The sequence below is a fragment of the Lemur catta genome, chromosome 6 (genome assembly GCF_020740605.2).
Source record: "Lemur catta isolate mLemCat1 chromosome 6, mLemCat1.pri, whole genome shotgun sequence".
Taxonomy (NCBI): Eukaryota; Metazoa; Chordata; class Mammalia; order Primates; family Lemuridae; genus Lemur; species Lemur catta.
The window spans coordinates 69,971,575-69,993,069 of NC_059133.1; the positions used below are offsets into that span (position 1 = coordinate 69,971,575).

Sequence of the window (21,495 nt, forward strand, 5' to 3'; positions counted from 1 at the left end):
TTGCCTGGTCTCCTAGTCTCCCGGCTTGTAACTGAATGAGCCGGGATCAAACCCAGGTCCGTGGGACTCCATGGCCAGTGGTCCCTTCACCACACCCAGCTGTCCCTGTGATATTAAGGGTGACATCTTTCAAGAGCACAGGATGAGGGACCCTTAGAGGTCCCGCTGGCAACCAACCCATCATGCACAGAAATAACACAAACTTAGCAAACTGCAATAGTATAAAATTAACTTCTAAATTTTTTCTTTGGGGGATGTAAGTAAAATATAATTAAATGTGTAAATATATACATTAATAATATGTCTGGGACTAAAATTTCTAGTTCCTTTGCCAACTTTCCTCCTTAGGCTTTTTATAGTATGTTTTAAAATGAGACTCTTAGGTCTAGAAGGAAATTAGAAGAAAGTTTGAAAAAGGACATGAAAAATAAACAAGGCTTTAAAAAATCATATAGACTTAATTATTGTGGATTTCTAACTTGTACGGTACTGACAGACATACGCAAACATTGGAACCCTGACAGTTATCTGAATAGTGATTGTTTGTATGCTGTGTATACTCTGTGCTAAGAACCACTGTGATTCTTATTTTTACTCTAAAAACTTAGTTATAAGTTTCTCCTCAGGAGCTCTCAACATGAGTGACTATTGGAATTTAAAAATAAAACCAAACTGACTAGAGTTGAAACCTCATAATTTTCACCTTTTTTTTTTTAGCTTAACATATTTGTCCTCCATGTAAAAAATAGAGTTCCAAGTGAAATAAAACTTGAATCTTCCAAAAATAAGATTTTTGGGAGAAAGTGAATTTTATAGGTGTTTGCCAAGATAGTGTAGGGAGCGACTTGATCCTCCACTTTCTAGCCCCATAGCTGACACTCAACCCTCCTGTCTTAAGTCTAAAGGGGATGGGGTACAGGCCAGGAACATCGATTGCTCCCTGGATGGGTTTGTTTGGATCAAGAAAAGGTTTCTCTTCTCCTACATTGTTTCCCTTCCCATAAAGGGTGTTGCGTTCCCTTAGGCCACCTACTTCACTGCAGCCTCTGACCATGTGCAGTGAGGTGATCTATTTCAGGAGGAGGCCAGGCTGCCAAATGTCCTGCCTGGCCCCTGAATGAACTCAGTGCAAGAAACCACATGTGTCTGAGAGCTTCTGGATTTACTGTCTGTTGTTCTGAGAGTTCCTTCAGGTCATGTGAATGAGAATGGGGTGAGGGGAGAGCTAAGGAGGGCCCTAGATCGAAAGTGGATTGGAGAAAATGGCCTTGTAAAGGGTTAAGTGAGATTTCCTCCTCTCTCTGCCCCAAGTTGAAGCTGCCTGGATCTGTAGCACAGACCCCAGCCTAAGCTCAAGCATAAAAATGGACTAGAAAGAGGGAGAGAGAGACCCACCTGGGCCATCCTACATGGATGCAACAAGCAGAGGAGAGACCAAGGTGTTGAGCTGTAACACAGTGACCCCTGCCACTAGCAGTGGGCTCAGTCAGTGTCCTGGGTACCGACCGTAAGATTTGAAACTCCCAGGGAGCAGGTCAGAGTTGGAAACATGAGGGGAGGCAGTAAAAGCGTTTCCTTCTCTGTATACTGCTGCAGGTACTTAATGAGGCTTAGTGACAGGGACGACACCAGGTAAGGACTGGGGCAGGCTTGGGGACAGGGAGCTGCCTGGGTGAGATTGCTTTGCCGATGGGTGGCTGAGCAAAAGGGAGATGGAGTCAACATCATCATCTAGGGAGATTATACTGTTGCTCAAGCTTTCAGGGTTGGGAGCCTGCATTTTATTAATAACATTCTTTTATTCAAATTTTAGACACTTGACCTTGAGACACTTTCAAAGGTGCGCCAACAGGAGTAGAGGGCTGCCTACCCTTGTGGGCTCAGGACCAAAATGGATATCAAGTCCCAGTTCTGCTAATTGCTGCCTTTACGATACTGGGCCAGTTAACTCACATTTTTATGGCTCAGTTTCCCCATCTATAAAATGAGGATAGTGATTGCATCTGCTTCATAGTTGTTGTATGTGTTTAAAGAGTTGGTGTGTGTTTAGAACAGTCTCTGGCCCAGTGTGCACTCAGTAAATGTTAGCTGTTACTTAAATGTTAAATGTCTGCATTTATTCTTTTTATGTGTTGCTCCTAGGACCTAACTCAGTGCTCAATGCTATGCTTGGCAAAGTGAATATTGTTGTCTGAATAGTTTGACATTTTTCATATTGATGAAGTTGTAGCAGGTTTTTTGTTAATTTTCTAAATTGATCAGGTACGTCTTGGTATCCTGAATTTTCATTCTTAAACGTGTCATTGATGTGTTTGTACTTCTGAGAGTAGTATTTGAACTTCATGCATCCTCCTGGGAATGTGAAGACAGAGCTTTTGTTGGCAGTGATGTGAGAGAGAGCAGAACATTTGTGGTTAAGGGAACAGTCTGGATTTATATTCTGACTATCCTCTCTTCCTACCTAAGTCCTTGGGATAAGTTATTTGACCATTAATACCTCTGTTTTCCCACTTATAAAATGGAGATATTAATAGTGCCCATTTTATAGGAATGTCCTATGGATTACATGCATTAGACCTGTATCTGGGACACAGTAGACATTCACTAAATTATAGCTGCTACTGTTCCTGTTGTTAACAGAAAGTGTATTTTGCCAGTTTACCCAGGCAGTCACAATATTGAATCATCTTTTTCACTAGCTTAATTTTACTTGAATTTATCAGCCCACATATCCCAGTAAGAGGTTCAGAAAACATAATTATAGTATTATTGCCTGTTTTAATCTTTTTCCTTAGTGCAAAGGCTTACTTGTGTGCTTGCAGAAATGAGTATTGCAAATAGCATTGATTTCATTGCACAGATTCTTGAGAGTCTCTGGTGTGCAACAAGCTTAGATGGATGAAAATAAGGGAGAACACACAGTGAATGAGTGGTCCCAGAGGAGATCATGTGGCGCAACTAAAAGGCGTTGAATTTGCCACCAGAAGACTCCATTCTGGTTCTGACCCACTGCTCTCTAGGTCCAGATCTGTCACATGGGGACAGTTCTCTTTGTCCTGCCCACCGCATTAGGATACCATGAGGATTAAATGTTAGAATGGATTGAAAAGGTTTTTGACACATAAATGCTACATAAAAACATATGTGTCCTCTTATAGAGTGTTCTTATTTTGCCAAATTATTCTGGCTAGTAGAAGTTTTAATAGATACCAAATTAATGACCAGTTATCAAAAGATTAAAAATTACATTAGGAAAATATTTAACACCTAAATCATACTGCTAAATAGATGTAGCACATGCTTTTCTCATTTATCCTTATGATAAGGTCTCTTCATCTCCTTAGACTGCAACTCTCATCTGTTTCCGAGTATGGTATCTCAGAAGTTTCCAGAGTAATCCTCGTCTACTTTCTGGGGCCCACCATTTTCCGCCGGTTCTGCTGGGCCTATCTTTGTTACGAACCTCAGAGTGGGCACTGTACCAATGTCATGCAGTGCTGATGCTGCACTGTTGGAAATCAGGTCGGGCTCCTCTCTGCCTAAAGCCCTTTGCTGACTGTATGTTGCCATCAGAATGAAGTCCCGACTCCACAGTGGGATGTGAAGATCATGGAGAAGCAGCCCCTGCCTACGTCTTCAGCCTCTCTGCTCACTGCTCGGCCAGTGTTAGATTCTCTACCCACATGGAGTCCTTTCACTTTCTTCATCCGAGCTTGCCCTCTCTTAATCCTAGGCCTCTGTATATACATCTAATTCTTTTTCTTTTCCCCTGATTCAGTGCTCATCTTCCTCAGGTGTCAACTTCATTGTCTCTGGGAGCATCCCTGCCTGTCCCACTCTCCATTTCTGCTGCCTGCTCTTCTCTGTGGGGCTGGCTCGTTTGTCATCTCATGGCACAATAGCACACCCCAGCTCTGCTCACTCTCCTTCCGGCCACCTTTTCTCTTAGAGAATCTCACAGTCAGTGCATAGTATATTGGTGGAGCTTGTGCTGCAACCTGCAGCAGCCACTACATATGTTGACCTTTGAAAGGGTATTTATTAAAAGGCCTTTTGGGAATCATGCACGGCTTAATTTCATTCACTTTTATGAAAAACATTTATCGAAGACCTCTATGAACTGATGGAGATATTGTAGATGGTCTTTATCATTTTTAATTAATTGGAAGTTGCCATTGTTTGAATGTGGTGTCCCCTCCAAAATTCATGTTGAAATTTAATCCCAACTGTGGAGATACTCCGGGGTGGGGCTTTTGGGGAGGTGGTTAAGTCCAGAGGGTGGAGCCCCCATGAATTGCTGGTGTCCTTGTAAAGGAGGCTTCAGAGAGAGTTTGCTTCTCTTGCTCTTCTGCCATGTGAGGACACAGCAAGCAGGTCCTTATAAGACACCAGGTACTGGTGCCTTGATCTTAGACTCCGCAGCCTCCAGAACGGTAAGAAATAAATTTCTGTTCTATATGACCCAGTCTGTGTATTTTGTTATAGCACCACAAACAGAAGTCACTGTGGTGTTAACATGCAGAAATCCCATTGAATAATAATCCTTGTTGAAGGTGTGCTGAATAAACCAGCTCCACTTTACTACTTCTGTATAGAGAAGTGGATGCTTTGGATTAGGATTTGGGATTGGGTCTCACGTCTGTCTCTTGCCAGCTGTGAGATACTGGCGGAAGTACTTCCTTCCGCCTCCTTTCTGAGATGGGAACAAGGAGGGGCAGGGTTGTATCAAATAAAAAAGGTGACGTGCTTAGCACAGTGACTGGTGCGTATTAAATGCATTAAGTACCCGCTATTACTAATGAATTAAAAGTTCCTTGGGACTGTCAATGAGAGATAAAGTGTGATATCTGAAATTTTTGAAAATGAATTTTTGCTATTACTTGCAGAAGGAATAAAAAAATCTGAGCCTCTGACTAAATTAATGGTAGAGGGAATATAAATTGGATTCTCTTACTAAATTAAGGAAGCTTAAACTCATGTCCTTTGACACTGAAGGACCATGACCTTTTTGCAAGTCGGTTAACATTTCTGGGTGTTGTTTTTTTTCTTACCTATAAAACTACCTATCCAGCTCTTAACTTTGATTTTCAGAATGGTCAAGAGAACTGAAATTATATTCCGTTATGCCTTCTCTGTCTTTATTTTCAACATTTAACATATGATAATCTAAGTAAATGTTTCTTTGTAAGTAATATGAATTTAAAATCTCTCAAAGAAAAATTTCCCATAGCCGTAGAGTGGGGTATTGAAGGTCAATTTGGGTGTCTGAGTAGATAGAACTGAAAAATACATTACCCTTTCTTAGAATAGTTAGCACCTTCCTTCAGAATCTTCATCTGAATATCTAAGGGGACATCAGAGATTGTTCTGCTCCTCCATAGAATGCTTTGCTTATTAGGGTTTGGATGAGGCACTTCAGGGATTCTAGGAGAGTGCACTAAAGAGGAAACCAATAGACACAAATTTCTTTTGTTATTAAGTGTCCAAAGACACTTAAGTTTCTTTTGTTGTTTTTGTTAAGCTTATAATCTTTTCTTATGTGAGCTGTGTCTCTGGTCTATTTTGGTCAACTGAGAAATCTTTTTTCTTGTGTTTCAAAGGCAGTATTTATGAATTCTTATTCAAAAAGCTCTGAGTTCAAATTCTTTTTTTTGGGGGGGTGGGGTTAGAGTATGTGACTTTTTATTCATTTCCTTTATTACCTTGAAAGAGCAAAGGAAATTAAGTAAATTATGATTGGTGTTCTAGGAAGAATTTTATATATAGCTATTTATAATTTATTGGTATAATTTTTTGGCATATCTGAGATTTTTGCAGCCTGGAGCTGACATTTAGGCAAAAATTAACAGATATTTATAGATTCTAAGAAGAGCTGGAAAATCTAATATATCTTCATTTAAATCATCAGAATTCAAAGTAGGGGAAATGATACCATCTAGGTAGTTTTTCTCTTTCAGCTTGCTGTCCACACTCCAAACTGTGAGCAGTTTTATTTTGTTCTCTGGCCTAGCACTAGAGGGTAAGGAAAACACAGAAAAATAAAAGCGGTTGAGAGGAGGCAGGAGAAATATTTTTAAAATTGTGTTTGGGTCAGTAAGCATTTATTGATCATTTTGCTATATATGTTAAAGAGAAAATATTTAAATGACAGTTGTTAAAGCATGCTAAGGAAAACTTTATTCAAGGTGAAGGGCACTATTGCAGTAGGCATAGGGACCACTTTGATGGAATTTTGCAGTATAGGAGAAAGTTCGGGTTCAATTCCGATTACTGCATGGGCAAGTGGGAATTTATAGCCAAGGAGCAGGGTTGGGGTCAGTGGATGGAAAATTGCTGAGAAAAAACATCATGGATAAGGGGGGATTCTGGCTAAACTGACCTAACAGGATTCTTGCTGAAGACAGGCCAGGTGATCAGACATCACCTGGGAGATGGTGGAGGGTGAGGAACCAGACCAGATGTGGAGCGTGATCAGATATATCAAGGCTGAGGGTTCTGGCTAAACTGTAGGGCTCTTGTTAAAACTGTATTTTACAAGGAATTGTACAGATGGGTCTAGAAGGAGTTTCAGGAGCCTGACTCAAATTTGGCTAAACAAAGAAACTTTGTTATATGTATCAATTATCTGTTGACACAATAATTCTGTGTTAGCAAAGGTCAGTGGTTTATAATAAACATTTATTTAGCTCTCAAGATTGTGGGTGGTGATTTAGATTGACTGGTTGTTCTGTCCCTGCTAAGATCTCTCAATAGAATTTGAGGACTTAGCAACTATGGAGGGTGAACTTCAGGAAGAAGTCACATTTAACTTTGAATACTTGCACATGATCAACTGAGAAGGTGGATGTTAATGAAAAATTTGGGGTGTGTGGTAGCATAAATTAGGGAATATATTGTAATTAACCTTGATCTTTTGCTTTTATTTGGCAAAAATCAGAAGTTGTTAAAAATGCACGGTTTTACAATATTAATAACTCAAATTAATGTTAAGCTGTTTTTTCATATGCAACTGAAAATTATGAAGGATCTACTCAAAGCAGAGGATCAACTAACATTGCTTCTTCCGTAATCCCTTAACACTCTCCTTTTTTTGAAAATTGGTAGGTTTCTCTGTTTTCTTCAGTCATTTTTGATGTTATCAGTTGGTGAGAACATCCAAGGACCACAGTATTTTAGACCTGAAACCATTTAGGCCAACTCTCATTAATAAAGGAAGAAAATCTTGTAACCAGCCTGAGCAACATAGCGAGATAACATCTCTACAAAAAATACAAAAATTAGCTCAGCATGGTGGTGCACACCTGCAGTCCCAGCTACTTGGGAAGCTGAGGCAGGAGGATTGCTTGAGCCCAGGAGTTTGAGGTTGCAACGAGCTATGATGATGCCACTGCACTCCAGCCTGGGTGATAGAGAGAGACTCTGTTTCTAAATGAAGGAAGGAAGGAAGGAAGAAAGAAAGAAAATGAAGCTTCTGTAGAATTATTGTAAATCATGTGACAAAATAGATGGGAGCACAAAAATAAAACCCTGTACCCTTGTCTCTTATTCTAGTGGTTTTCCCAGTGGTTTGGTTTTGGTGTTGGCTTTGCAAGGAAAACAATGGAGCACTTGACTGAAGTTGGAAAGTCTTAGGGATAGCGATAGCATTTGCATAGTGCATTATGTTTGTAAGGCACTTCAGGTAATTTATCCTATGATTGAAATGAATAGCTGAAAGAACCTAATATAATAGTTAAGTATTAATTCTAGTTTTTGGTCTCCTCCTTTTGAAAAAAGAAATTATAAGGTTCTTCCTCATGGAATTGTAAGTGGTAAATATGTTATTACAATTAATCATTTAGATTAGTGTCTGGCATAGATTGTTTGTTTATTTGTATTTTATTATTCATAATACTGTTAATTACTGTTTGTTGTTGTTTGGTTCTACTTCACAGACTATATATCATAGTCTGATGGAGAAAATTCTACTGTCCGGTTTTGTTGAGGGAGGAGGAAAAGATGGAAAAAAATTAGCCCTCAGTGTGCTCCCTGTCTGAGGTTAGGAATCTCAGCCTCTGATACAGTGTTCCAAAAAGGAGGCCATTTTGGCTCATTTTCCCCTTTACTATTATTGGTCAACAACTAGAAATAGAAACGTTGAAAAGAGGTCATTTTTTTTTCTTCCAACCACTGTTCTCTGTTCCACTCTAGGCTTTCATTGCTCTGGGATGCTACATTTTCAGAGTAAATTATTTGGTGCCCTCAGTTTAGCTTCTTGAGGAAATGGAATTTCTCCAGGAATTTCTAAAGCAGGGACACCTTATAAATATAGCTCATTGAAATAACCATGATAGCATGCTTTCACTGGAACAAATATGGGGAATGTACCTAAGTTTAACATTGAAAAAAAAAATCCTAAACTCTGTGCTTTGTTGTTCTATAGAAGGGAAACCACTTCTAATATTTTTACCATGTTAAAATAAATAAGCAGCAGTGGGAGCTTGAGAAATGAAGGTTCCAGAAGGAGACCATCCCAGGAAATGTTTTTTTTTTTTTTCTTCATTCAGATGTATTGCAACTCCAGCCCTCCCCAGCACCTTTTCCTGTGCACTCTGTCTTTCTCTTTGTCTTCCTGCTACCATTTATCTCACATCCTGTAAAGGAATAGCAGAAATATCCAGAGCTGGTCTTGGGTGAGTTGGCCTGAGAATGATAGTCACAGTAGACGCAGAGCTGAGAAGGATGCTTAGCAGTGCTTTCCTCTTCTGGGACCACCGACCCAGGTGACACTGAAGATCAGAACCGAAGATTTCGTCCCATAAAATTATGCTGATGCAAACATACACAAAATCTTGTGTATAATGTCGGGAAGTGGTGGACTCCCTTCAGCCCATTTTGGGACAGTAGCTGTGCACCTGTGTTGCGAGAGCCCACAGCACCTCTGGCCTTCCTCCTTGCCAGCTGCCTTCTGGGAACTAAGGGAGAAGAAAGGGATTTCAATGCTGTGCTTGAGCATGGATCCAGTCCAGAGCTTGCTAAAAGCTGACTCTCTTTTGTGTTGTGTGGGTTCCTCATTTTTTTCTACTCATTAAATACTTGAATGGCCAGATCTGAGAATGTGCCACTTCTACAGCTCTTTATGAACCAGGAAGAAGAAAATGGAAGTGAGAAGGAAGAGTGAGGCTTTCACCTCCTCACATTGCCATTTGTTATGAAACAGAGGTCCTGCGTATATTATTTTGTAAGCAGTCCTCAAGGGGGACTTTTCTTTTTGAGATACTAACCCATTCAGTTCCTACAAAAGGATTTCTCTTTTTACAGAACATTACTCTTGTGTAAAGAGATCGCATGCAAATTTTAATGCACATTTTAAGAGATGCCGAGGGGAATCCCTTTGAAGAAAAACTGGATTAAAAAGAGTAAAAGAAAAAACTGAAAAGGGACAGGGGAAATAAGGATGGGTGGGAGATGCTTGCTGGCTTATGTGATTTGATTTGACTTTTTTCCTCCACTGTGTATTTTCAATGTAGAATTTTGCATGTAGGTGAAAATGACTGATGACGTACTTTATGTTTTTGGTTGGGGCTTGTTAATAGCTCCTCTTGTTTCCCTTTCATCATCTTTATTAAAGCCAGCCAACCACATGTCTTACATGTAGATATCTGGAGCAAGTGAGTGAGCTGTGGCAGATGCAAGGGGTCCATGCAAGTTCCTACCCCTTTAGCAGTTGATGTTGTTGTAACCTACTTTGGTTCCAAGACCATAGGCAGGTGAGAAAATTATTCGTTGTACATGGGTGAGCTCTAATTCTGATGCTCACCAACTTGGCTACCTTGGAAAAATTACTTAACCTTATGCAACTTTGGTATCCTCCTTATTTTAGGAGTAAGACATTTGTGGGCTATTTTATGGGTAGAAGATACTGTCCCCCTCAAATTCCATTACATAGGTAAATAAACTCTTATTTTATTTAAGATCATCCTGTGACCAGTGTAACCATGTAGTTGTCAGAATGACTGGGTTATTTGGGATTAGATGGGATGGTAATATTTATAGCTAACAGTGCTAGGTCCTGTTCCATATGTTATCTCATTTATTCTTCCCAACTTTCCTGTGAGGTAGATCTCTTATTATATCCCTTTTGTGCAAAATAGTTGTGCAAGAGATTAAGAAACTTGCCTGAGGTCTCCCAGGCTGTAGGAAGCAGAGCTGGGGATTGGAATCCCAGGTGTTCTGGTTCCAGAGGCCATGCTCTTAGCTTTGGTCCTTTGCAGCCTTTTTCAAGACTGCACCATCTTCACATTGAAAGAAGAAATGTTATGTCTGGTAAACTCTTACACTTATTTAAGGTTTTTTTCCTTTCCTGTTTCAGGTATCTGACAGCAAGCAGCAATAGAAATTTCCTGCTTACCATGAGACCATTTTTAAAAAGGGCCGTTTTGGTCATAAGTTATGTAAGTATATATATACTTTTGAAATATCTTACAAGGAATATCTTTCACTTTAATTTGGCTCAGAGACATGGTCCAGATTATTTAATAGAATTAGCAATAGATTCCAATAACATGATCTTAGTATCAAAGAGTTTACAAAGCATTGAAAGGTATATATGAAAGCATTCTGGATATATGTGAGTTTTGTGACACAGACATGTGAACTATAGTATTCTACAACTCCCTTTCCAGGTGCTGAGGCCGAGTGAGCTGTCTCAAGAGGAGGCAGCACTAACCTGCCTGTTATCAGTTACCATTGTAGCATAACAAAACACCCCAAAATGTAGTGACTTAAATACAACCACCATACATTTGCCCTAAATGCTTTAGTTTGGGCAGCATTCAGATGGATGGTTCTCCTAATCATTGTGATTTTTTTGGCTGAGGTTATTCAGTCAAGTTTATTCAGCTGTCACCTGGGCTAGGATACCTCAGCTGTCCTCCACAAGGTCTCTCCCTCTGATATCCCATCCTCTAGGGCCTCTCCCTATGGCTTCTCTTTCTAGGGCAGCCAGAACTTCCTTGCAATGTGGCAGCTGGGTTCTGATAGAACAGACCAGAAGTTGTAAGACCTCTCAGGGGTTAGGCCCTGAACTGACGCAATGCACCTTCTACGACATTCTTGTGGCCAATACAAGTCACAAGACTAACCGGATTTAAGGGGAGGGAATTGACCGCACATACAAGGAGGGTAGAGATTATTGGCGGCCGTCTCACCCAATCTTCTTGTTCTCCGAAGGTGATTGTTGTTTTGTACTTCCGCCTGTGGATAATGGGAGGATCTATGCCCCTCTTCTCAGAGCAGGATAATCCAGCTTCATTTTCGCCTTACCTTCTTACAAGGTCAGTGGAAATAAGTTTTATAAACTTTATCTGATATTTATTAGACAGTTTTCAACAATCTTCAATCACAGGTTGACTTTGCATTTTGAAGAAAGAAAGATTGTGTTCTATCCAGCATGTGGGGAGAAATGAAGCTACTATTTATACATTTGGAATTCTTTCGCACAAGTGAGGCTGTTTTGGCAGTATTATTGCTGTTGTTCTTACGTGGTGGCTATTTGTTTATCCATCAAGTGTTTATTGGGCACTGTCTTAGTTCGTGTTGCTCTAAAGGGATACATGTGGCTGGGTAATTTATAAAGAAAAAAGGTTTATTTGGCTCACTACTCTGCTGGCTGGAAGACTGGGTGTTTGGTGAGGGCCTCAGGCTGCTCCACTCTTGGTGGAAGGCACAGGGGAGGCGGCGTGTGCAGAGATCACATGGCGAGAGAGGAGGAAGGAGAGAGAGAGAAGAGGGAGGTGCCAGGTTGTTTTTAACAACCAGCTCTAGTGGGAACTAATGGAGTGAGAACTCACCCCAGCAGGAGGGCATTCATGTATTCACAAGGAATCTGCCTGCATGACCCAGACACTTCCCTATAGGCCCTACCTCCTAACCCCACCACACTGGGGGTTAAATTTCAATATGAGATTTGGTGGGGACAAACAAACCATAATAAATATCTATGGAGTGGTCCATATGGCAAATGTTGTAGAACAATGTGCAGAGAGGTGTAGAGTTTTATTGGGCATCATAACCTTTTGTAAGATTAAAATCAGTGGAGGGTTTAATGTAACAGACAGAAATGAACAGCAGAGTTTGCTAATATAGAGCTAATTTTGTCTTGTCATTTCTCCCCAAGAATTCTGGAGGTATTGCGTCAAGATGTGATAGTGATCGATGTATCTAATTCATTGAGTGAGTTTCTAATTTCTTATCTGTTGTGATGTACAGTTAAGGCTTTGAGATAGCAGTATATTTGACAATTTTAATAACTTCTTCAGAATATATTGTAGCTATAATGTTTTAAGAAGTAAGGTACACTGTTCTTAAATTTTCATAGTTTTACATACCTCTTCATGTCATCTAATATCATTTTCATCATAGTAACCTTTGCCTTTTTGTGTGTTTAAGATTTGATAAATCTTAAATTAAACCTTGATCTACAGCATTTATATTTTGGTTTACTTATATCTCTTAGGGATAACAGATTGTTGATTTTGTTTTCATTCCAGGCAGTGATCTTTGCTTTATATCACTCATTTAGCTTCTAGTTTTAACTTACTTTGCCTTTTATGTTCTTCTTTATTGTTTCTAGTCTTTTCTTCTTTTTCTTTAGTCTCTTTATTTGCCATTCAAAAAGGATACTTTCCCATTGGATTAACACCTTTTTATAAGAAAAACCATGTCACAGTTGTTTTCATTACTTCCAACATATATTTGTATTGAACCAATCTTGAGTATACTTTCAGAAATAATGTGATATTCAATCTCTAGTGTTGGCTTACTCCTTGGCAGTCCAGAGCCTTTAAAAATTATTGTTTATATCTGATGTTTTCCAAGTAGTTGTTTAATAAATCCTTTAATTAAGCTTGACATCTCTAACCCAGCTTCTTATTAATGTTACAATCTTCTTGCCCTTTTTAGATATCTTTCTCTGGCTTTCCAAATCTCCAGGGTTCCTTGCCTAGATATTTTTAGCTGTGATAGCTGACTAATGAATTGTTTCATGTTCTGTAGCTTCTTAAGTACATACCTCTGCCCTTAAGAGAAAAACCAACTTTGCCAGATCATATTATTGCGTGATGGCTCCATTTGCTTTAGCTTTGAGTTGGTTTTGCTCCACAACTTCTTGTCTCCTGAATTTGAACATCCATTCTAATCTTTATAGTTCGATGCAGCCTGTTTGCGGAGATTACCAGTCTCCAAAAGCCAAAATGTACAGTTGAAAGGGACAGATGAAGGAGAACAAGAACACACTGCTGTCAACTCACTAACCAATTTTTTCATTCATATCTTATGTCGTAAGTACACAAGTGCCTGTCTGAAGGCCATTGGTGTTAGGACAAGGTGGCTTTGATACCTGACTCACTGCCCTCCTAGCTATGACATCTTAGCTGCCAGGGATATTATAATGATCGCATTTGTTTCCTTGCTGGTAGCCAAAAAATTTCTTTGGTGGAAACTTTGGTAAAATAGGGGTCTGGTACATATTTTGTCCAGGACTTTCTGTCTATGAATCAATCCATCCAAGTGACTATAACTGAGGCAATTTACTTAATAAAAAATGATGGAATAGAATATCCTATTACCCACACCTTTATATCTTCTTCTCCATTCTTTTAAAAAACATCTTTCTGTTCTCGTGTTTCAAACTTAAAATACATAGATACCCAGGGACATTTCAGTGACAGTTGTTATGAATGGCTTTTCACATGCTTCTAAGATAGCTGCATTAGAATTGACTCTTTTGAGCATCCAGAAAATTGTTTTCAATTCCTTTCCTGAATAAGGTTTCTACTCTGTTTGCATAATTCTTTGACCTCTGGTAGGCTGTTGATTCTTGAAGTGGATTACCTTGGTCAATTTGCTAGTTCTGTTGGTTTTTCTTTCCTTCTCAGCTGTGCAGTTTAGCTGTGATTTGCCTGGCTCTGGGACTGTGTCGTTGCTAATCACAGGCTTGTCATTTGGCTGTGTCAGTCTGTCTCACGGATGCCTCACTTATAACTCCTTTACTGGAGTTATAAACTTAGCACATTGTTCAGTAGCGTCTTTGCTTCTATCTTTTGAGTATTATTTCTTCCTCTTTTAAAGTAGGCATAATGAATTACTCTATTACCAGGTGAGAGTCCTCAGACTAGCTCTCTTTCCATTTAGTAGTTGTTGTAGTTTTTAATTACATGTTACAAAAATCCTAACAGCTTTTAAGAGCTTGTTCAAGCTTCCTTTTGTCTCAGATGATTTCTTGTGATTTTAGTTGTGAGATTCCCTCTCTTTTAAATTTTCTGTTTCCATGTGTTTAGCTCAGAAGAAATACCCTGTCATTTTCTGCTTAACTAAACTGAGATACAAAATCATTGTGTTATGCTCATGAGAAACCTCTGTTAAGCAAAATTTCTAAGATATGAGAACAAGACAAAGGATGACTGTGTGACCTTCAGTGTATGTAGAACATTGTCTGACAAATCTGGAAGACTGCAACATTGGTAGGCTTATTATTTGCTATTTACTATATTTTACAACTCTGTCATCTTAGAATTTAACATACAGAAGAAACCTGATAGTTGTGATGGTTTCTTTTCTCTCTAGTAGAAAAATAAAACTTCAAATGTAACAGTTTTATTGCCTTCCAGCACATTGAAAAAAATGTGTATCTCATTTGCCAAGCTCATTCTTTTTATTTTTTCACACACTATGAAAATCCCAGTTTTTGAATTCAGTTTTTATATGTATATATTATTTTTTATATATTCAGCTTATATGTACTTTAGTAATAGCTTTATTGAGATAATTTGCATTGCATACAATTCACCTATTAAAGTGTACAATTCAGTGGTTTTTATTATACTCACAGAGTTGTGCAACCATTACCACAATCAATTTTAGGATGTTTTTATCTCCCCAAAAGACATTCTATATCCATTAGCAGTTATTCCCCATTTCACTTCAGTCCCCCAGCCGTAGGCAACCACTAGTCTACTTTCTGTCTCTGTAGATTTGCCTATTCTGAACATGTCATAGAAATGGGATCATATAGTATGTTTTTTGTGCGACTGGATTCTTTCACTTAGCATGTTTTCAGGGTTCATCCATGTTGTAGCTTATAGCAATACCTCATTTCTTTTCATTCCCCAGTAAAAATTGTTCCATTATATGGACATATCATACATTTTATTTTTCCATAAAAATGAACATTTTGGTTCTTTTCTCCTTTTTGGCTGTTATGAATAATGCTATGAACATTCATGAACAAGTTTTTGTGTGGATGTATGTTTTCATTTCTCTTGAATATGTACCCAGGAGTGGAATTGCTACGATAACTCAATGTTTAACTTTCTGAGGAATGCCGAAATGTTTACCAAAGCAGTTGCTCCATTTTACATTCCTACCAGCAGTGTGTGGAGGTTTTAGTTTCTTCACATCCTCACCAACACTTGTCTTTTTGACAGTATTTTTTTTTTTTTATAGCCATACTAAATGGATGTGAAATGGTATCTCATGGTGGTTTTGATTTATAGTTCCCTAATGAATAATGATGTTGAGCATCTTTTCATATGCATATTGACCATTTTGCAATCTTCTTTGGAGAAATGTCTATTCAGGACCTTTGTTCACTTTTTAATTGGATTATTTGTCATTTTATTATTGAATTGTAACAGTTCTCTTTATATATTTTAGATACACATCCCTTATCAGATTTATAATTTATAAACATTTTCTTCCTTTTATATGTTGTCATTTCACTTTCTTGATGATGTCCTTTGAATCATAAAAGCTTTTATTTTAATGAAGTCCAGTTTATCTGTTTTTGTTGTTGCTTGCGCTTTCAATGTGAAATCTAAGAAGGCTTTGCCTGACTCAGATTCTCTTTTGGGCTGTCTTTGTCAGGTATCTGCTTCCCATATTAATGAGTTATACAAACCTTTAGTTTTCTCACTGTGTATTTTTGTGAGGATTGTGTTTTCAGTATTTTTAAAATTGTGCTTTGATATAGTTTATGTTAATAGTGATTTGGAAGCCATTTAGAATTTGACTTCTTATTCTTGACCATTGGGTGTGTCAAGCCACAAGGTATTATAGATTTGTCACACAATTGGAACTCATTGTTGTTCAAGATACACTGGTGACAAGGCCGTTAATCTTTTACCTTTCCATTTTAACCCAGATATTCCGGTTGTATTAGCTGTCAGTCAATTCTTTGTGACTGATCGATAACTTTTCTAACCTGTAATTAATTGAGTCTGTGTGGATCAATTGAATGGCATGCCACTGAATTGTAAATGATTCTACTTTCGTCCAAGCCAAATAACCTGGCAGTGGTGACTGACTTCCTTTCTTTCATTCCTCACATCCAAGCCATCACCCAGTCCTGTAACTTTGATCTTCTTAATCGCTAGAATTTGTTCGTTTGCCTCCATCCCCACTGCTGCCATCTTCATTAAGATCCTCATGGTGTCTCGTCTGCATTGCTGAAGTAGCTTCCTAACTTGTCTCTCTTCCCACAGTTTGCTCTCCTCCAATCTGTCCTCCACACTGTTCCCACATGGTATTTCTAATTGGCCTAATAGCCACAAGTCAGTGATTTCCTACACTGTTTGAGATAAAGCGTAAGGGATCTGGCCATTGCTGTTTCCTGTACACACATCTCTTGACACCTCCACCTTTCGTTCCTAACCTCACACGTTAGCCACTGTCACTGCTCCAGTTCCCTGCGCCACTGGCTTTTTTTTCCTTTCACCTCTGAGCCTTTTCACGTGCTGCTTCCCAGTCCTACAATTCCCTTTCCTTCCTTCTTTGTTGTTTCTAGAAGATCTTCCCTGATCCTTCTTATTCAGTCTTGAAGATATATTTTTCTTCTATCTTGTTGCACTTTATTGTTATAGACTCTTCACCAATTTTTCTTTCCCATTTAGATGTGAATTTCTCAATGGCAGAAATCATATCTTACCTTTCTCTTTATCTCTGGCAGGTGACACCATGCTGAGCATAGGAGAGAGCCACGATAATTGTTTAGTGTAGGATGGGTTGATTAACACTACTTTCATGGATCTGTTGCTTCCATGGACATAACGCCTACATTTACCCTTTGTTTCTGAAGGCCACTGCCAGCTACCATCTCTGGATCTATCCTTGCTTTGCTTTTTGTCACGAAGACATTTTCAAGTGGACGTGCTTTGTACGCTCTAGTATGGAGAAAATAGCGTGACTCATCCTGTCATAGGCCCTTGCAGAAGAACCCTGCTCTGTCATGAGAGTGACCCACAGAATGCAGTGATGTGCTCAACATGCATGTAGTTATGGAACTCCAATTTCATCTTGGGTCTTCCTTTTTGAGATTTAAATAAAACTGGTTCAAATCCTTTCCTGTGTGCTGGGATGTCCATTGCCATCCCCAGGACTTTTATGCTTGCCTAGAGCCTTATGTTCTCCTGGGCATCTTCCATTTCATTTTCCCTTTCCTGCTAAACTCTCTGTCTGACCCAAGTTACACTGCCTGTGGCCACTCTCATTCCCTTTTACTGTGCCAACCAAGTTGCAGGGCATAGATCTTTCATGTTAATATCCCCTAAAATACCACTTGCATAAGACATTTGTGTATGAGAGACTTTACCCAAGTGTTGGGATAAAGCAGAGCTACACTGCAGAATCACGCCACAAATAATTTACAGTAATCGCCATACACAAAATCCTGGAGCAACTCTGCTACTGGGATTTCTCCTTGGCTGACTTTTTTTTGGCAAGTCTCTTGCCTCAGTTATTTGCTTAGGCCTATCTCTTTCCTCTTCTGTTCTTCCTCCTTCCAAATTCCTGATAATTTCTTACACAGCCCTGGACTGTATAGGCCATCCCTGACTAAATGATCACTGGGTGAGACTAGGCTATGCTGAGGTAATAACAGTCTCTTCAATAAAAATGACAGCATGAAAAGGTTTAATTTTTGTTCACAGGAAGATGCTGCCAGATCCTGCTGCTCTCTAGGGGAGCTGTCTTCCATGTGGTAACTCTGGCTTCTGAGCTGCTTGCGTTTTGCGATCCTGCTGTCTGGAATGGCTAAGTCAGTGTGGCAGAGAAAGAGAAAGCTGGAGGGCCCCACACTTCTTATGTTCAGACTTTCAAATAAATAGTACAAAAGAGCAGAGAGTAGTATAAGGAACCACCATGTGTGTTCCTGTCACTCAGTTTCGGCATTTATCAACTATGCTCAACCTTGTTTCATCAATACCTCCACCCACTTCTGATCCCTCTCATTTTTCCTGACCCACCACTGAACTGTTTGAAACCAGCGCCAGATATAGTATCAATAAGTATATAGTGTAACTATATAACTATGTAAGTATATAGAAATAAGTATATAGTATCTCTAAAATATAAGGTATCTTTTCAAAAATATAACTGCGGTATCTCTATGTACCTAAAAAAATACTTATAATTCTTTAAGATCATCAGATATTAAATGATGATATTAAGGGCATAAGGACAGTGCATAAGTGTTTCAGCTTCAAGAGACCCATATCACCTCTGCCCAGACTTGTTGGCCAGGTAGTCACGTGGCCTGCTGAACACAAGGGGGCTGGGAAATGCCCTCCCCATGTGCCTCGAAGGAAAGTTAAACAGACTTGATGAATACACAGTTTTGTGTTTGATACGGCCTCTGATGGTGTTTTCCTTTAAAACAATTAAAAAGATCATTTTCTCCCTAAGAGAAATTCTAGGGCTAGCTTCTTTAATAATGTCTTTCTCCCTGTATATTTACATATATCAGTATGGGTCCTCAAGTCTGTTTCATGAACCACCGAACTGAACACCTCAGAATCCCAGGGCCCGCATAGACTCCCATCCATTCTGTTTACTTACAACATCTGTTTCCAGGTTTAAGTCCTACCTGTTCATGAAAGCTCAGATAAACACCAGCTCTTTCAAAAAGGTTTCCCTGATATAAAACTCACAGTGATTGCTTCCCTCTTCCAGCCTGTGCACTTAATTATTTATATCGTCATGTGAATTGTTTCAAGGAGGTTGTTTTTTTCTTAACATTTAGCCAAGATCTGGTCACTCAAAGAGTGGGTGTTTGACTTGGGAACTGAGAGAACCTGGAGGTTTTGCAGGTGAGAGCATATCAGCTCTAGGACAGGTGCTGAGATGACCTTAGGGCCGGGTGTCTGCCTCAAGAAGAGAGGTGACCAGTTCACAGAAGTCACAGTCAGAAAGTTTAGTAGGAAGATATTCTAGAAGCAGACGTGGGGTACTGAATAGTTTTGCTTATAGCACTGTGCGTAACAGCTACCTTTTGGCCCTTAAAATTATCTCATGGTCTTACTAGGCTTTGGCTCAGAGCTGGGTACAAAGTAAATCCTGAGAACATTGTTGAGTAAATGAATGGTGACCCGGGTTACACTTAGCATCCTTACAAAGGATGAGCCTTGTTGAGCTACCTTTGTGAGAAGTTAACACACCTGGTACACCACCACTCTGAGCACCGGAAATTTGACTGTAATTGTCAGTTACACACTCCCAACCCCCAATGCCTTGCCCAATTTTCTGTCTTCAAAAATATCTGCAAGGGTCTGCTTACTTGTAACTTCATAAAAGCAACAAAATGTTTCCTTGAGAATGATGGAATTTATACTGTGGAATATCTGGTTAATTTGCTTAATTACATATATGACAAAATACAAATTCAGTACAATGTAGGTCTTAATGGTATTAATGTCCATTTCCTTCTCTAGAAAGGTGGTGGAGCCACCTTTATGTGTAACTTGTCCTGTCAAAAAGTGTCATTTAGCTCTGGATTTACTCTTCTGCTTCTATAAGTACTTTTAGAAATGTGATACTTTGATATTCACTCTTGTAAATCTAGGATTAAGGATAAAAACAAAAGCCTGAGTTAAGAAGGGCTTCTGCATAGGGCTGATACCTGCAGTAGAAGTAACAGCTTCCCACTATTAAGGCCACACTCTGCCACCTAGTAATTGCCTTTTGTCTTACCAGATTTGAAGGGGACAGAACAAAGAGAAGTGTATACTTGATGGAAGATGTATTGCCTTTATAATATTGAAAATGGTTGTCTTTTAAATCCAAGAAGTAGATCACATAGGATTTTTCTTTTTCTTTTTTTTTTTTTTTTTTTGAGACAGAGTCTCTGTCTGTCGCACCGGGTGGAGTGCAGTGACATCATTGTAGCTCACTGGAACCTCAAACTCCTGGGCTCAAGCAATTCTCTTGCCTCAGCCTCCCGAGTAACTGGGACTACAGGTGTATACCACCATGCTCAGCTAATTTTTGTATTTTTAGGAGAGATGGGGTTTCACTCTTCCTCAGGCTGGTCTCGAACTCCAGAGCTCAAGCAATCTTCCTGCCATGGCCTCCCAGAGTGCTAGGAGCCCCCGCGCCAGGTTCACATAGGCTTTTCACTGAAAGGGTATAAAGGTCCCCTCTCAGCATCATATTTTTCCTGAGATGTGGTCCTGGATAAGCAGCTACAATAGATTGGCTTTAGTGGATAGGTCTTTCTGCTGTTCAGAAATGTAGGCAAGGCTCGTGTTACCTTGTAGGAAAAGATCAAGACAGGAAATAATAAGATTAAGATAGAACTCAACATCTTTCAGATTCTAAAGAGTTTTCTTTTTCTCTCTTTCCATTTTCAGCTGTTGGCTTCAAAGAGGCACGAAACCTTAGATTTTGGTTATTACTGCCTGTCTTCCTATTGGTTGTATCCCTTGAAGCCCTTGACAGGGGGACTATCTCCTAATCAACTCTGACTAAATGTTCGTTGAATTAAAATTTTTATTTTTTAAAAATAATACATTGTGTGTTTAAAGAGAGCTGTGCAAAATGAATTGTTCTCTTCTGCTTCAGCAACCAGCAGGGGCTTCAAAACATATTTATAGGAGGCCCTTAAAACATGCTTTTTTTAAAAAATGAAACTAAAGTTATTCTGTTTTTTTTAAAGCCGTTATTACCCAACCAGAGTGAATATGAGAACCACTCAAGGAAGCGTGCTTAAAATAAAGACTTTCTGGTTTATCTCACAGAAATTCTGATTGAGAAGGTCACAATCAGTCACAATGTGACTGGACCAACTGCCTACATGTTTCTGGGCCACATGTTTTGAGACCCATGGGTAAAACTTGTGATCTCTGTAGCCGAAAGGCTCTCTACAGGGGGGTGCCGCTCCCACTGTGTTTTTGTATTATGTTTATAGAAAAATAGCTTCTTGGAGATGAATGAGGTTATCAAGATCATTGAGTGTAGTTTTCCAGACTGAAATGACACTGTGTGGCAGTAATTTATCTAATTTGTCTTGGGCACTTGGAATGAAGGGGAGAAACACCGGGAAGGGATAGGAGGAGACAGTCAGAGGGGAGCTTGTGGGAGTAGCCGTGTGATCTCGGGACTAGGGATCAGTTGTTGGAAAATGCTGATCTTGATCACGTATTGATATCTTACTTGTTGAAGAAAACTATCTCATCTTTACATCTA

General features: G+C 39.3%; 1 protein-coding gene across 2 annotated transcripts in view; it reads left to right on the forward strand.

Moving 5' to 3' along the window:
- The window catches only part of LOC123639885 (protein O-mannosyl-transferase TMTC1), a 255,121-nt gene that overhangs the window by 106,903 nt on the left and 126,723 nt on the right, over window positions 1–21,495 (forward strand). For both annotated transcript variants that reach the window (XM_045554096.1, XM_045554097.1), the window contains exons 6-7: window positions 10,352–10,433; window positions 11,212–11,315. In XM_045554096.1, the coding sequence (XP_045410052.1) occupies window positions 10,352–10,433; window positions 11,212–11,315 (186 nt within the window). The remainder of the gene's footprint in view (window positions 1–10,351; window positions 10,434–11,211; window positions 11,316–21,495) is intronic.